Source organism: Antennarius striatus, chromosome 23, assembly GCF_040054535.1.
Source record: "Antennarius striatus isolate MH-2024 chromosome 23, ASM4005453v1, whole genome shotgun sequence".
NCBI lineage: Eukaryota > Metazoa > Chordata > Actinopteri > Lophiiformes > Antennariidae > Antennarius > Antennarius striatus.
The window spans coordinates 2,963,701-2,979,541 of record NC_090798.1 but is presented as its reverse complement, the minus strand read 5'-3'; the positions used below and the strand labels follow the sequence as shown (position 1 = coordinate 2,979,541).

The 15,841-nt window shown below is 37.9% G+C and overlaps 5 protein-coding genes across 6 annotated transcripts; 1 reads left to right on the top strand and 4 right to left on the bottom strand.

Moving 5' to 3' along the window:
- Positions 1-15: 15 nt before the first annotated feature.
- On the top strand, positions 16-1,532 carry LOC137590928 (complement C1q subcomponent subunit A-like). 2 transcript variants are annotated; one of them, XM_068308792.1, is made up of 3 exons: positions 16-200; positions 434-556; positions 1,034-1,532. In XM_068308792.1, exons 1-3 carry the CDS (start codon positions 197-199, stop codon positions 1,315-1,317), a joined length of 411 nt encoding a protein of 136 aa, XP_068164893.1. In that variant the 5' UTR covers positions 16-196; the 3' UTR covers positions 1,318-1,532. The 2 variants fall into 2 exon arrangements, with proteins under 2 accessions (XP_068164893.1, XP_068164892.1); XM_068308791.1 differs by having other exon boundaries at positions 431-556.
- A 2,065-nt stretch (positions 1,533-3,597) lies between these two features.
- On the bottom strand, positions 3,598-4,773 carry LOC137590510 (complement C1q-like protein 4). The gene is made up of 3 exons (XM_068308155.1): positions 4,614-4,773; positions 4,276-4,401; positions 3,598-4,040 (listed from the first exon to the last, which is right to left on the bottom strand). Exons 1-3 carry the CDS (start codon positions 4,615-4,617, stop codon positions 3,757-3,759), a joined length of 414 nt encoding a protein of 137 aa, XP_068164256.1. The 5' UTR covers positions 4,618-4,773; the 3' UTR covers positions 3,598-3,756.
- Positions 4,774-6,810: 2,037 nt separating this feature from the next.
- LOC137590652 (cerebellin-3-like) lies at positions 6,811-7,966 on the bottom strand. The gene is made up of 3 exons (XM_068308357.1): positions 7,826-7,966; positions 7,483-7,608; positions 6,811-7,247 (listed from the first exon to the last, which is right to left on the bottom strand). Exons 1-3 carry the CDS (start codon positions 7,827-7,829, stop codon positions 6,964-6,966), a joined length of 414 nt encoding a protein of 137 aa, XP_068164458.1. The 5' UTR covers positions 7,830-7,966; the 3' UTR covers positions 6,811-6,963.
- A 2,055-nt stretch (positions 7,967-10,021) lies between these two features.
- LOC137590681 (cerebellin-3-like) lies at positions 10,022-11,191 on the bottom strand. The gene is made up of 3 exons (XM_068308398.1): positions 11,037-11,191; positions 10,694-10,819; positions 10,022-10,458 (listed from the first exon to the last, which is right to left on the bottom strand). Exons 1-3 carry the CDS (start codon positions 11,038-11,040, stop codon positions 10,175-10,177), a joined length of 414 nt encoding a protein of 137 aa, XP_068164499.1. The 5' UTR covers positions 11,041-11,191; the 3' UTR covers positions 10,022-10,174.
- Positions 11,192-13,292: 2,101 nt separating this feature from the next.
- Positions 13,293-14,466, bottom strand: LOC137590711 (cerebellin-3-like). The gene is made up of 3 exons (XM_068308442.1): positions 14,313-14,466; positions 13,970-14,095; positions 13,293-13,736 (listed from the first exon to the last, which is right to left on the bottom strand). Exons 1-3 carry the CDS (start codon positions 14,314-14,316, stop codon positions 13,453-13,455), a joined length of 414 nt encoding a protein of 137 aa, XP_068164543.1. The 5' UTR covers positions 14,317-14,466; the 3' UTR covers positions 13,293-13,452.
- Between the last annotated feature and the right edge of the window lie 1,375 nt (positions 14,467-15,841).

The window sequence follows — 15,841 nt, the reverse complement described above, 5'->3', positions numbered from 1 at the left end:
AGGGTGTGCACACACTGACTTGAAGAAGTTCTTCAGAAATCAAGAACCACTGTGACAACACGGATTCTCCAGAACTGGGGAGTGGACCACCTTAAATGAGACTGTGTAAAAGCAGGTGCAACGTCTAACAGCTTTGTTTGAAGAGGAAGAGCAATTCGTTAAACCGCCTGTCGATACCAGCGACTGAACCACAGAGATGGGTAGGTTGTATAAGAAATTCAAACATATTAAGTTTTAGGATGAATTGTTTAATTATCATAACAGAAAATATTTAAAAATTGGATACGTGAGACAAAAATCTATATTTGCAAGAATCTGCAAGGCATCCAGTTGATTCCATTGTGTTGGAGAGTTCATGCATGTTGTGTTTCAAAGTTACACTAAAGTTACTTTCATAAATAACATGATGGGTGTGTTTTGTTTTATGGAGAAGACGATGTAATGTTCACTGCAGTGGCAGACCATAGTTGGAGCTGTGGACCCTATGAAGAGGACACAACGATGATTTTCAACAAAGTGATTACAAACATCGGTGATGGCTACGACAACACTTCAGGTAAATACACCAGATACAGTCGCTGATAATTACCTGTCGATCACCAGGTTTACAAACTCAGTTAACCACACTTTACATTAAATCCATTGATCATATGAATCATTCAATTTATTAATGACTCCTGTTTAACTTATTTGTGCATTTAAATATTGATATGACAATGCATGTCCTCAAAAATAATCATAAATTGACATATCAATTCATAACAACACACTGCACATGTAGACACATAACTGTAGTTTGACATTTGCTTGCCATACAATCATCATGGTATATTCAATATGTTATACATTCAATGAAATTATGACTTGATTAAAATTTGTTCTTGTGTAATGACTTCTAAAAAAAAGTGCTTTTTGTCATGAACTTTTTAAAAAATGCAACAATTTAATTTGATTAAATGTTTTTGATGAACTTTGAGTTTTACAAAATCTTTTAAATCCTTTAAAATCAATAAGTAACATTTTGTTCCCGCAGGACTCTTCACAGCTTTTACTTCAGGTTATTACTATTTCACCCTCTTCTACCATGCTGGAACAGAACATGTATCGGGGCTGACTCTGATGAAGAACAGCGAGGTCATCACCAATACATTTGAAGACTTTGAGAATGGCCCTGGCTTCACTGATAATGCTGGAAAATCAGCGTTTGTGAAACTCGAGAGAGGAAACGTAGTGTTTGTTCGCCTACCTGCTCACTGTCAGGTTCATGCATCAGACAACACCACCACCTTCAGTGGTTTTCTGGTTCGTAAGAAATGAGAATCTCATGACTCCAGGACAACATCTATCAGGCATCGCCTATGTTAACAACAAAATTACAATTTTAAGAGTGATTGACCTTGCTTTTTTGAGATATAAATCTGCAATTTTGAATTGAAGTTGATTGGAATCAAATCTATAGGCCACACTAAAAAATATGAAACCACAGCTCATTTTTAGTATAGATCTGTATTGTTGGAAAACTAACTAAATGGTCTGTCCTGATTGTGTGTGCAAACAGTAAAGATCTACTAACAATCAGAAGATTTTTCATCTGTTGTGCTGCTATTTCAAATAAACAAAACTATGCACTTCAGCGTTATACAGTATTTACATAAGCTCTAAGGGAGCTGTGAAATAAAGCCTGAACTTAACAAATCGAATTATGTTCATTTATCTGCAATTTCTTATTTTTCCCAGCAGATGGCGCACTCCAGACACATTTCCCCTTGGAGTGAGGTATATTGTGTCACATTTAGATGAGTAGCATCTAAATGTGATATTGTCATTGGTTGGTCCCTAATGACAAAAAAAGACCATGTCCATTTAGTGAGTTGGCTCTTTATCTGGGGTAAAATCCCAAGTCTGTGTTGAGAAACATCTTTTTTAACCCACCTTGATCATTTATGTGGACATGGTTTGTGCCAAAGGTGTTTGTCTGCCATGTATTGGAGATAAATGGTAAATCTAACATTTTGCCCAACTGAACTCCGAACTTGAACTCTATTCTTCGCCTTTTAAACATTGCATGTCTCAACTTTTCTGTAAAAATTATGTAAATGTAAAAATTTGGATGCGCTACCTTCTCAAAAGTGAGGATCCAAGTCCTCTTTCCCATGTGACTCGAAAAAACTTCTTCTCTCTTCTTCCTTTTTCTTCCAATGCTTTTCAAAATGGGAAGGTTTCTCTGACTGCGTTTTTCCACACTTTTACTTAACTTTTTGGTGGTAGTATTCTTCCTTTGGAACTTAATCAGGCTCTTAGTTTACATCACTAATTCTTTTGTCTCAAAACGACAGGGAAATTTACTACCTGCTGCCTACATGCTGCCACCTAATGGTATGGAGGACTATTGCATTACTCTACCAGACACTAGATTCCAGGTAACAGCAGAGACACTTGACAATGGTGGCTTTTTAGATCAATTAAGTGAAAGTGGATTATTTCCCAAGGCACACACTAGTGTGCCGCGGCAGAGTGGTTCGGAAATGCTGCCCTATACTAGGAAGCATTATTAATGTGTGTGTAGCACAAATCACTCATAACAGTTTTTGTATTTTTACACAAAATCAGATAACAGCTGCTGATGCTGTATGTCAAAGGTGGGGATTTAACTGTAGCTCTCAACACACCCGGGTGAGAGGTGGAACCACATACTGTATTCCTGTGAATTTTATACAGAAATGTAATTAGTTCAGAGCATGTGGCCCCTGTCAAGCATATTCTAGAGAATTTTATCGTGGATAAGATTCTAAAAAGCAGCAACAGCAATCCTTCAACTCACAGGACAAGGTTGGAATATATGTATCCTTTATGGACCATTTCAAATAATCGTTATCGTTGTCTTTGTTTAGTTATTTTAGTTTTTTTTAGCACATCTGTGTTATCATTTCCTCTTAGTTGTGTCTAGTCTGGATGTTTGTTGGACAGTTAAACTCCTCCTGATGAGATCTATTAAAGTCTGACTTTGCAAAACACCGTTCATGCTAGAATTATACATTCTGTATCATGAAGTATGATTAATGTGTGTTTAGCACAAATAACACATTTTGAACAGTTTGAATGTTTTTTAAATGGAATCAGAAGGTGGGGATTAAACTAGTTGATCAGAGACGGTATGATTCACCTGTAGAGTGTACGAGAGGAAAATTAGGGCTAAGATCATTCAGAGTATGTGTCAAGAAGTTAGAATTCTAGAGAAATTCGAACACAATACATATCACTGGGAAATCTTCAAGTCACAGAACACAAATAACAAATATTTTGAAGATTCACTGCCTTGTCAATCCTCTTTAATCACCAAACGCCCAGATGCAAGGTGGATCCACATTTTTTCTCGAGAATTTTCTTCGGAACTGTTATCAGTTCAGAGCACATGGTCCTATCAGCAGACTTAAGACTTTCATCATGGATTGGACTCTATAAAAACAGCAACAGAGATCCTGCACATTACAAATAAGTACAAGCACAATACCCAGTGGTTTGGCACCTGTTATACAGAGTAAGGACTTTAGGAAGATATGTGCTATTATGTTGGAAAACTAAATTAATGATCCAGCATTCAGAGTCTCCTTAGATCTTTATTGTTTACAAGCAAAATCAGCGTTACATAGAAATGACTGAGAGGAGACAATTTGACTTGAAATGAATGAATACTAATTATATAGAGGCCTCATAGATCTCATATGTTGGATTCATCTTTCTGGAGTCATCAAATTCTCACATTGGAGCGACCATAAAACCGCTGAAGCTGGTCGTGCGGTCTGATGCATAAATGCGACAGTTAGCAGGAAGGCGCACATACACCCTGTCTCCTGCGTTCAGCTGCAGGAATGCTGCGTTTCCTGCATTGTCACAGAAGTTGGGACCTGGTTGATTTTGGTCATAAGCGTTGACGATGATGTTGCTGTTCTTCATCAGGGTCAGTCCTGACATCTGTTCTTTCCCAGCATGATAGAAGAAGGTGAAATAGTAATAACCAGAGCTGGGAGCTGTGAACTCACCTGTGGAAACACAAGAGAGCTCGTTGGATTCCTTCACAGACATTGATCAGCTGAAGGTTACTACACCCAGAATTACTCAGCTGGCTCATTCCATAAATAACATTCAATAATTCAACTAAATAGCAACCAATCAATGCATAGATCCACATCACAGCCTGTGCTTCTCCTTCTCCTCATGTCCTGTAGTTTCAGTATATAACTAGGTAATGTAATTTAAACAGGGGATTCTGTTCACCTGAAGTTTTATCATAGCCTCCACCAATGTCTGTAATCGTGGTGTTGAAAACCAGAGTTCTGTCTGTAGGGAAGGGTCCATATTTCCCTCCTTGGTCTGCCACAGCAGTGAACATCACCTTTGAGGCTTCATGAAAAAACACAAAAGGAGTTAAAATCATGTCATTCTCTAAAAACACTTTAGCTGTAGCATTTTCATGACGATACATTCTTAAATAGCAACTCATGCAAATTTAAAGTGGAATTAGATAAATTGGATTCCTATCAGTCAGGGACAAACTGTCAGAACAGGAGACAATTCAAATTCAAACCTTTCCAACAAAGATCAGCTGTACGTACCCATCTTGGTGTTTCAAGCTCTTGTGTTGGGATGGAAGGTTGGCTTTGAGTCGAGTCTGTGCTTCTTCTCCAAAGCTGTGATGTGTAGGATCCCTGTTTCTGTTTTTATAGAGTCCAATCCATGATGAAATTCTACAGAATTTACTGACAGGAACGGGTGATCCTGACTGATAAGATTCTGAAGAAAATTCACAAAAAAATGTGTATCTACCCTACACCTGGGTGTGTCATGATTACAGGCGTTTAAAAATGTAGTGAACCACCAACAAATATTTTCATTTTTTATCTGTGAGTGTTGAGGATTTTTAAGTTAAATGCATTATTTGAAATTAGAAATCTAATTTCTTGAACATCGTGGACGATATTAACTATGATTATTCTGTCACACAGTCTACAGCTGAATCCTACAGTCTCTAATCAGATAGAGTAAAATCCTCAGATATAAAATCAATCATCAGCAGCTGTGATCTGATTCTGTTTAAAAATACAGAAACCGATATGTGTTGTTTGTACTTCACACACACATTGATCATGCTTCATGATATAGAATACATACTTCTTGCATCACCTGTTTTGTAAAGGCACAGACTTTAATAGATGTCATAAGGACGAGTTTAACTGTCCAACATACATTCAGACTAGACACAACTAACAGAAACAGATTACACGAAAATGCAAAAAACCAACCCTTAACTTTTTGGTGGTAGTATTCTTCCTTTGGAACTTAATCAGGCACCACCACTCTTAGTTTGCATCACTAATTCTTTTTTCTCAAAACGACAGGGAAATTTACTACCTGCTGCCTACATGGTGCCACCTAATGGTATGGAGGACTATTGCATTACTCTACCAGACACTAGATTCCAGGTAACAGCAGAGACACTTGACAATGGTGGCTTTTTAGATCAATTAAGTGAAAGTGGATTCTTTCCCAAGGCACACACTAGTGTGCCTTTTAAAAAAAATTATCAAATAGGCAATGTTAAATCTGTGGCAATTTTTAACAAAATTAAAACTGTTAAATGTCGTGAGCATACTTTTAAATTGAACACAATTCTTCAGGTTTGGTGCAGCCTGGTAGGTTTAAATAATGAAAGCTAAATGAAGGCTAGAAGCTAAATAAATAATGAAAAATAAGAGTGAAAAACAAGAGAAAAATGAGAGAAATGCACAGTAACAAAGGTAATAAAGGTATAAGCCCTTCAGATGGTGCGTATATACCCCATGCATGGTGCTGCATGTGTGTGCCACCACATTGTGGTGATTAGTCAGGCGGCATAATAAATTTGAACAGTAGCAGAGCAGAAGTATACACTGCCCGTGTAGAACATTGATAGAAACACTAATAAAACACAAAAATGAACAGAGGAAGCATTACCTGCCTCTACTGCCTGAAGCTTGCCTCAAGCTCAATCACTTTCAGGTGAAGTGCTTTGTTTTATGAACACATTTTTGTGCACAACTGTTCAACCAGCTAGATGTAACTCAAGGTACAGTAATGTAAAATAAATGTAACTACTCCTTAATGTTAAACAACTCTGAATTTATTGCTTATCCTAGTTACAAACTTTACAGTTGCACAGAAAAAAATATGTTTGCTTGTTGCTCCATTATAACATAAATCCTGGTGATTTATCAGGTTATGAAACCCACAGAACTCCATCAATAAAGGATCAAACTATCCAAGTGAATAAAGAAAAATAACTTCAAACACAACTGAGGACATTAACTTTATTCCAAACGTTTGTGTCAAAGTTAAAATGAGCTGAATTACTGCATTGTGGGAAATGTAGTTTTTGGTCGAGGCATACATTTGACCTACACTATTTATTTTTAAACACCTTTTATGCTCTCGCTGGCCACATTTGGCCTACTGGCCTTGGATTTCACACGTAGACAGTAGTACATTCCCCACCTTTGACAGGTGGAAGTAGGACAGAAAGAAAGGTGACTCTCACAATAGTGTAATGGTTTAGTGCCTGAGCCTATTCCAGCTGGCTACGGGCGAGCGGTGGGACACACCTTGGGTGAGATGCCTGTTGTCACTGTATATTAGCAGAAACCAAGTAATCAAACTTCATCTCTGCCGTTTTTTTAAGACATACCAGTGGTTTGGCACCTGTTATACAGAGTAAGGACTTTAGGAAGATATGTGCTATTATGTTGGAAAACTAAATTAATGATCCAGCATTCAGAGTCTCCTTAGATCTTTATTGTTTACAAGCAAAATCAGCGTTACATAGAAAAGACTGAGAGGAGACAATTTGACTTGAAATGAATGAATAGTAATTATATAGAGGCCTCATAGCTCTCATATGTTTGGATTCATCTTTCTGGAGTCATCAAATTCTCACATTGGAGCGACCATAAAACCGCTGAAGCTGGTCGTGCGGTCTGAAGCATAAATGCGACAGTTAGCAGGAAGGCGCACATACACCCTGTCTCCTGCGTTCAGCTGCAGGAATGCTGCGTTTCCTGCATTGTCACAGATGTTAGGACCTGGTTGATTTTCATCATAAGCCTTGACGACGATGCTGTCGTTCTTTATCAGAGTCAGTCCTGACATCTGTTCTTTCTCAGCATGATAGAAGAAGGTGAAATAGAAATAACCAGAGCTGGGAGCTGTGAACTCGCCTGTGGAAACACAAAAAAGCTCGTTGGATTCCTTCACAGACATTGATGAGATGAAGGTTACTACACCCAGAATTACTCAGCTGGCTCATTCCATAAATAACATTCAATAATTCAACTAAATAGCAAGTAAGAAATACATAGATCCACATCACAGCCTGTGCTTCTCCTTCTCCTCATGTCCTGTAGTTTCTGTATATAACTAGGTAATGTAATTTAAACAGGGGATTCTGTTCACCTGAAGTTTTATCATAGCCTCCACCAACGTTTGTAATCGTGGTGTTGAAAACCAGAGTTCTGTCTGTAGGGAAGGGTCCATATTTCCCTCCTTGGTCTGCCACAGCAGTGAACATCACCTTTGTTTCTTGAAAAAATAATAATAAAAAAAGAAGAAGTTAAAATCACGTTATCCCATCAAAAACCGTTAGCTGTAGCATTTCATGACAATACATGCTTAATATCAATTCATGCAAATTTAAGGTGGAATTAGATCAATTGGATTCCTATCAGTCAGGGACAAACTGTCAGAACAGGAGACAATTCAAATTCAAACCTTTCCAACAAAGATCAGCTGTACGTACCCATCTTGGTGTTTCAAGCTCTTGTGTTGGGATGGAAGGTTGGTTTTGAGTCGAGTCTGTGCTTCTTCTCCAAAGCTGTGATGTGTAGGATCCCTGTTGCTGTTTATATAGAGTCCAATCCATGATGAAATTCTACAGAATCTGCTGACAGGAACAGGTGATACTGACTGATAAGATTCTGAAGAAAATTCACAAAAAAATGTGTATCTACCCTACACCTGGGTGTGTCATGATTACAGGCGTTTAAAAATGTAGTGAACCACCAACAAATATTTTCATTTTTTATCTGTGAGTGTTGAGGATTTTTAAGTTAAATGCATTATTTGAAATTAGAAATCTAATTTCTTGAACATCGTGGACGATCTTAACTTTGATTATTCTGTCACACAGTCTACAGCTGAATCCTACAGTCTCTAATCAGATAGAGTAAAATCCTCAGATATAAAATCAATCATCAGCAGCTGTGATCTGATTCTGTTTAAAAATACAGAAACCGATATGTGTTGTTTGTACTTCACACACACATTGATCATGCTTCATGATATAGAATACATACTTCTTGCATCACCTGTTTTGTAAAGGCACAGACTTTAATAGATGTCATAAGGACGAGTTTAACTGTCCAACATACATTCAGACTAGACACAACTAACAGCAACAGATTACACGAAAATGCAAAAAACCAACCCTTAACTTTTTGGTGGTAGTATTCTTCCTTTGGAACTTAATCAGGCACCACCACTCTTAGTTTGCATCACTAATTCTTTTTTCTCAAAACGACAGGGAAATTTACTACCTGCTGCCTACATGGTGCCACCTAATGGTATGGAGGACTATTGCATTACTCTACCAGACACTAGATTCCAGATAACAGCAGAGACACTTGACAATGGTGGCTTTTTAGATCAATTAAGTGAAAGTGGATTCTTTCCCAAGGCACACACTAGTGTGCCTTTTAAAAAAAATTATCAAATAGGCAATGTTAAATCTGTGGCAATTTTTAACAAAATTAAAACTGTTAATGTCGTGAGCATACTTTTAAATTGAACACAATTCTTCAGGTTTGGTGCAGCCTGGTAGGTTTAAATAATGAAAGCTAAATGAAGGCTAGAAGCTAAATAAATAATGAAAAATAAGAGTGAAAAACAAGAGAAAAATGAGAGAAATGCACAGTAACAAAGGTAATAAAGGTATAAGCCCTTCAGATGGTGCGTATATACCCCATGCATGGTGCTGCATGCGTGTGCCACCACATTGTGGTGATTAGTCAGGCGGCATAATAAATTTGAACAGTAGCAGAGCAGAAGTATACACTGCCCGTGTAGAACATTGATAGAAACACTAATAAAACACAAAAATGAACAGAGGAAGCATTACCTGCCTCTACTGCCTGAAGCTTGCCTCAAGCTCAATCACTTTCAGGTGAAGTGCTTTGTTTTATGAACACATTTTTGTGCACAACTGTTCAACCAGCTAGATGTAACTCAAGGTACAGTAATGTAAAATAAATGTAACTACTCCTTAATGTTAAACAACTCTGAATTTATTGCTTATCCTAGTTACAAACTTTACAGTTGCACAGAAAAAAATATGTTTGCTTGTTGCTCCATTATAACATAAATCCTTGTGATTTATCAGGTTATGAAACCCACAGAACTCCATCAATAAAGGATCAAACTATCCAAGTGAATAAAGAAAAATAACTTCAAACACAACTGAGGACATTAACTTTATTCCAAACGTTTGTGTCAAAGTTAAAATGAGCTGAATTACTGCATTGTGGGAAATGTAGTTTTTGGTCGAGGCATACATTTGACCTACACTATTTATTTTTAAACACCTTTTATGCTCTCGCTGGCCACATTTGGCCTACTGGCCTTGGATTTCACACGTAGACAGTAGTACATTCCCCACCTTTGACAGGTGGAAGTAGGACAGAAAGAAAGGTGACTCTCACAATAGTGTAATGGTTTAGTGCCTGAGCCTATTCCAGCTGGCTACGGGCGAGCGGTGGGACACACCTTGGGTGAGATGCCTGTTGTCACTGTATAATAGCAGAAACCAAGTAATCAAACTTCATCTCTGCCGTTTTTTTAAGACATACCAGTGGTTTGGCACCTGTTATACAGAGTAAGGACTTTAGGAAGATATGTGCTATTATGTTGGAAAACTAAATTAATGATCCAGCATTCGGAGTCTCCTTAGATCTTTATTGTTTACAAGCAAAATCAGCGTTACATAGAAAAGACTGAGAGGAGACAATTTGACTTGAAATGAATGAATAGTAATTATATAGAGGCCTCATAGCTCTCATATGTTTGGATTCATCTTTCTGGAGTCATCAAATTCTCACATTGGAGCGACCATAAAACCGCTGAAGCTGGTCGTGCGGTCTGAAGCATAAATGCGACAGTTAGCAGGAAGGCGCACATACACCCTGTCTCCTGCGTTCAGCTGCAGGAATGCTGCGTTTCCTGCATTGTCACAGATGTTAGGACCTGGTTTATTTTCATCATAAGCCTTGACGACGATGCTGTCGTTCTTTATCAGAGTCAGTCCTGACATCTGTTCTTTCTCAGCATGATAGAAGAAGGTGAAATAGAAATAACCAGAGCTGGGAGCTGTGAACTCGCCTGTGGAAACACAAAAAAGCTCGTTGGATTCCTTCACAGACATTGATGAGATGAAGGTTACTACACCCAGAATTACTCAGCTGGCTCATTCCATAAATAACATTCAATAATTCAACTAAATAGCAACCAATCAATGCATAGATCCACATCACAGCTTGTGCTTTTCCCTCTCCTCATGTCCTGTAGTTTCAGTATATAACTAGGTAATGTAATTTAAACAGGGGATTCTGTTCACCTGAAGTTTTATCATAGCCTCCACCAACGTTTGTAATCGTGGTGTTGAAAACCAGAGTTCTGTCTGTAGGGAAGGGTCCATATTTCCCTCCTTGGTCTGCCACAGCAGTGAACATCACCTTTGTTTCTTGAAAAAATAATAATAAAAAAAGAAGAAGTTAAAATCACTTTATCCCACCAAAAACCATTAGCTGTAGCATTTCATGACAATACATGCTTAATATCAATGCATGCAAATTTAAAGTGCAATTAGATCAATTGGATTCCTATCAGTCAGGGACAAACTGTCAGAACAGGAGACAATTCAAATTCAAACCTTTCCAACAAAGATCAGCTGTACGTACCCATCTTGGTGTTTCAAGCTCTTGTGTTGGGATGGAAGGTTGGCTTTGAGTCGAGTCTGTGCTTCTTCTCCAAAGCTGTGATGTGTAGGATCCCTGTTGCTGTTTATATAGAGTCCAATCCATGATGAAATTCTACAGAATTTACTGACAGGAACGGGTGATCCTGACTGATAAGATTCTGAAGAAAATTCACAAAAAAATGTGTATCTACCCTACACCTGGGTGTGTCATGATTACAGGCGTTTAAAAATGTAGTGAACCACCAACAAATATTTTCATTTTTTATCTGTGAGTGTTGAGGATTTTTAAGTTAAATGCATTATTTGAAATTAGAAATCTAATTTCTTGAACATCGTGGACGATCTTAACTTTGATTATTCTGTCACACAGTCTACAGCTGAATCCTACAGTCTCTAATCAGATAGAGTAAAATCCTCAGATATAAAATCAATCATCAGCAGCTGTGATCTGATTCTGTTTAAAAATACAGAAACCGATATGTGTTGTTTGTACTTCACACACACATTGATCATGCTTCATGATATAGAATACATACTTCTTGCATCACCTGTTTTGTAAAGGCACAGACTTTAATAGATGTCATAAGGACGAGTTTAACTGTCCAACATACATTCAGACTAGACACAACTAACAGAAACAGAGTACACGAAAATGCAAAAAACCAAAATGATGAAATGAAGAAAATGAGGAAAATATTGTTTATAACAGAAGGATTCACAAATCACAACACTGTCCTTAACTTTTTGGTGGTAGTATTCTTCCTTTGGAACTTAATCAGGCACCACCACTCTTAGTTTGCATCACTAATTCTTTTGTCTCAAAACGACAGGGAAATTTACTACCTGCTGCCTACATGGTGCCACCTAATGGTATGGAGGACTATTGCATTACTCTACCAGACACTAGATTCCAGGTAACAGCAGAGAGACTTGACAATGGTGGCTTTTTAGATCAATTAAGTGAAAGTGGATTATTTCCCAAGGCACACACTAGTGTGCCTTTTTAAAAAAATTATCAAATAGGCAATGTTAAATCTGTGGCAATTTTTAACAAAATTAAAACTGTTAATGTCGTGAGCATACTTTTAAATTGAACACAATTCTTCAGGTTTGGTGCAGCCTGGTAGGTTTAAATAATGAAAGCTAAATGAAGGCTAGAAGCTAAATAAATAATGAAAAATAAGAGTGAAAAACAAGAGAAAAATGAGAGAAATGCACAGTAACAAAGGTAATAAAGGTATAAGCCCTTCAGATGGAGCGTACATGCCCCATGCATGGTGCTGCATGCGTGTGCCACCACATTGTGGTGATTAGTCAGGCGGCATAATAAATTTGAACAGTAGCAGAGCAGAAGTATACACTGCCCGTGTAGAACATTGATAGAAACACTAATAAAACACAAAAATGAACAGAGGAAGCATTACCTGCCTCTACTGCCTGAAGCTTGCCTCAAGCTCAATCACTTTCAGGTGAAGTGCTTTGTTTTATGAACACATTTTTGTGCACAACTGTTCAACCAGCTAAATGTAACTCAAGGTACAGTAATGTAAAATAAATGTAACTACTCCTTAATGTTAAACAACTCTGAATTTATTGCTTATCCTAGTTACAAACTTTACAGTTGCACAGAAAAAAATATGTTTGCTTGTTGCTCCATTATAACATAAATCCTTGTGATTTATCAGGTTATGAAACCCACAGAACTCCATCAATAAAGGATCAAACTATCCAAGTGAATAAAGAAAAATAACTTCAAACACAACTGAGGACATTAACTTTATTCCAAACGTTTGTGTCAAAGTTAAAATGAGCTGAATTACTGCATTGTGGGAAATGTAGTTTTTGGTCGAGGCATACATTTGACCTACACTATTTATTTTTAAACACCTTTTATGCTCTTGCTGGCCACATTTGGCCTACTGGCCTTGGATTTCACACGTAGACAGTAGTGCATTCCCCACCTTTGACAGGTGGAAGTAGGACAGAAAGAAAGGTGACTCTCACAATAGTGTAATGGTTTAGTGCCTGAGCCTATTCCAGCTGGCTACGGGCGAGCGATGGGACACACCTTGGGTGAGATGCCTGTTGTCACTGTATAATAGCAGAAACCAAGTAATCAAACTTCATCTCTGCCGTTTTTTTAAGACATACCAGTGGTTTGGCACCTGTTATACAGAGTAAGGACTTTCGGAAGATATGTGCTATTATGTTGGAAACCTAAATTAATGATCCAGCATTCAGAGTCTCCTTAGATCTTTATTGTTTACAAGCAAAATCAGCGTTACATAGAAAAGACTGAGAGGAGACAATTTGACTTGAAATGAATGAATAGTAATTCTACAGAGGCCTCATAGCTCTCATATGTTTGGATTCATCTTTCTGGAGTCATCAAATTCTCACATTGGAGCGACCATAAAACCGCTGAAGCTGGTCGTGCGGTCTGAAGCATAAATGCGACAGTTAGCAGGAAGGCGCACGTACACCCTGTCTCCTGCGTTCAGCTGCAGGAATGCTGCGTTTCCTGCATTGTCACAGATGTTAGGACCTGGTTTATTTTCATCATAAGCCTTGACGACGATGCTGTCGTTCTTTATCAGAGTCAGTCCTGACATCTGTTCTTTCTCAGCATGATAGAAGAAGGTGAAATAGAAATAACCAGAGCTGGGAGCTGTGAACTCGCCTGTGGAAACACAAAAAAGCTCGTTGGATTCCTTCACAGACATTGATGAGATGAAGGTTACTACACCCAGAATTACTCAGATGGCTCATTCCATAAATAACATTCAATAATTCAACTAAATAGCAAGTAAACAATACATAGATCCACATCACAGCCTGTGCTTCTCCTTCTCCTCATATCCTGTAGTTTCAGTATATAACTAGGTAATGTAATTTAAACGGGATTCTGTTCACCTGAAGTTTTATCATAGCCTCCACCAACGTTTGTAATCGTGGTGTTGAAAACCAGAGTTCTGTCTGTAGGGAAGGGTCCATATTTCCCTCCTTGGTCTGCCACAGCAGTGAACATCACCTTTGTTTCTTGAAAAAATAATAATAAAAAAAGAAGAAGTTAAAATCACGTTATCCCATCAAAAACCGTTAGCTGTAGCATTTCATGACAATACATGCTTAATATCAATGCATGCAAATTTAAGGTGGAATTAGATCAATTGGATTCCTATCAGTCAGGGACAAACTGTCAGAACAGGAGACAATTCAAATTCAAACCTTTCCAACAAAGATCAGCTGTACGTACCCATCTTGGTGTTTCAAGCTCTTGTGTTGGGATGGAAGGTTGGTTTTGAGTCGAGTCTGTGCTTCTTCTCCAAAGCTGTGATGTGTAGGATCCCTGTTGCTGTTTATATAGAGTCCAATCCATGATGAAATTCTACAGAATCTGCTGACAGGAACAGGTGATACTGACTGATAAGATTCTGAAGAAAATTCTCAGGAAAATGTAGATCCACCTTTTACCTGGGTGTGTAGTGATTGTAAAGATTTAACAAGACATTGAACCTCTTCAAATTCTTTTTAAATGGACAGGAAATAAAAGGAAGACCAACATGAATGACTGATGCAGGGATTTGTTTCTGTTGTATTTCATTTCTATTCTGTGACCTTTGAGGATTTCCCAGTGATTTGTGTGTGTTTGAACTCATCTAGTATCTAACGTCTTGAGGCACTCTGAATGATCGTAGCCCTGATTAGCCTGTCGTATAGTCTAGAGGTGAATCATACAGTCTCTGATAAGCTACAGTATAATACACACCTTTGAAATGGCCTAAAAAGAGGAATTCATATAACACAACCTTGTACTTTTGTTTGTGTGTGTGTAATTTGTTAAACAGGAGAGGTAAGCGTGTAGACAATAGTACATCCTCCATATTTGACGGGTGGAAGTAGGGGAGAACAAACGAACAAACTGCACAGAAAAGCCTCCGGTGGAATCACAACAACACGACCCACTGGTCCAACGCTCTGCCCCCAGTCCTCCATGACAGTCTGAGCATCATAAAGACTGACTCACATTTATTGCTCTATTGTGGTTCCATTTTATTTGAGTTTATTAAAACATTAAACAATATAATTAAACAAAATTAATGATGATAAATCATTCAGTATGGATGTCTATTGGTTGATAAAAACATGACTTTTTGAATAATTTAGAGGAGTTTCAGGGTTTCTTACAAGGCTGCAACAGGTTAGAATGAGTTGTTTGACTCACAAGCTCAGTCCCAGAAATAATTAAACTCCTTTCTCAAGGTACTACTGTATCATGTTTTAAGATCAGTTAAGATGGCCTTAAGAGTTGAACCAATAATCAAGTCATTCATTCATTTATCTTCTTGAAGATGAAACAGTCATAATCATTTTGTCTTCAGCTGCTTCCCAGAAGTGCTGGTCGCAGGTTTTCCTGGAGTCTAATCCCATGTGGCTATGGGCAAGAGGTGGGGTACACCCTGGAAGAGACGCCAGCTCACTGCAGGGCCACATGGAACACACCACCACTCTACTGTTCTTCACCCAATCATTCATGACAGTCTGAGCATTATAAATACTGACTTATTTCCCGAGTACTCTGTTGTGGTTCCATTTCATTTGAGTTCACTAAAAACTTTAAAACAATATGATTTACATACTAACTAGTCAGCATCAAGACCATCCCTGTCCTTGTTTTTGTTTGCACCACCTTCATCCCAAACCTGAATCAAATCTTTGTACTTTAACCTTCATAGTAAAGTGTTTTGGCTCCTGTTACACAAGAACCTTAGGATGATAATTTAT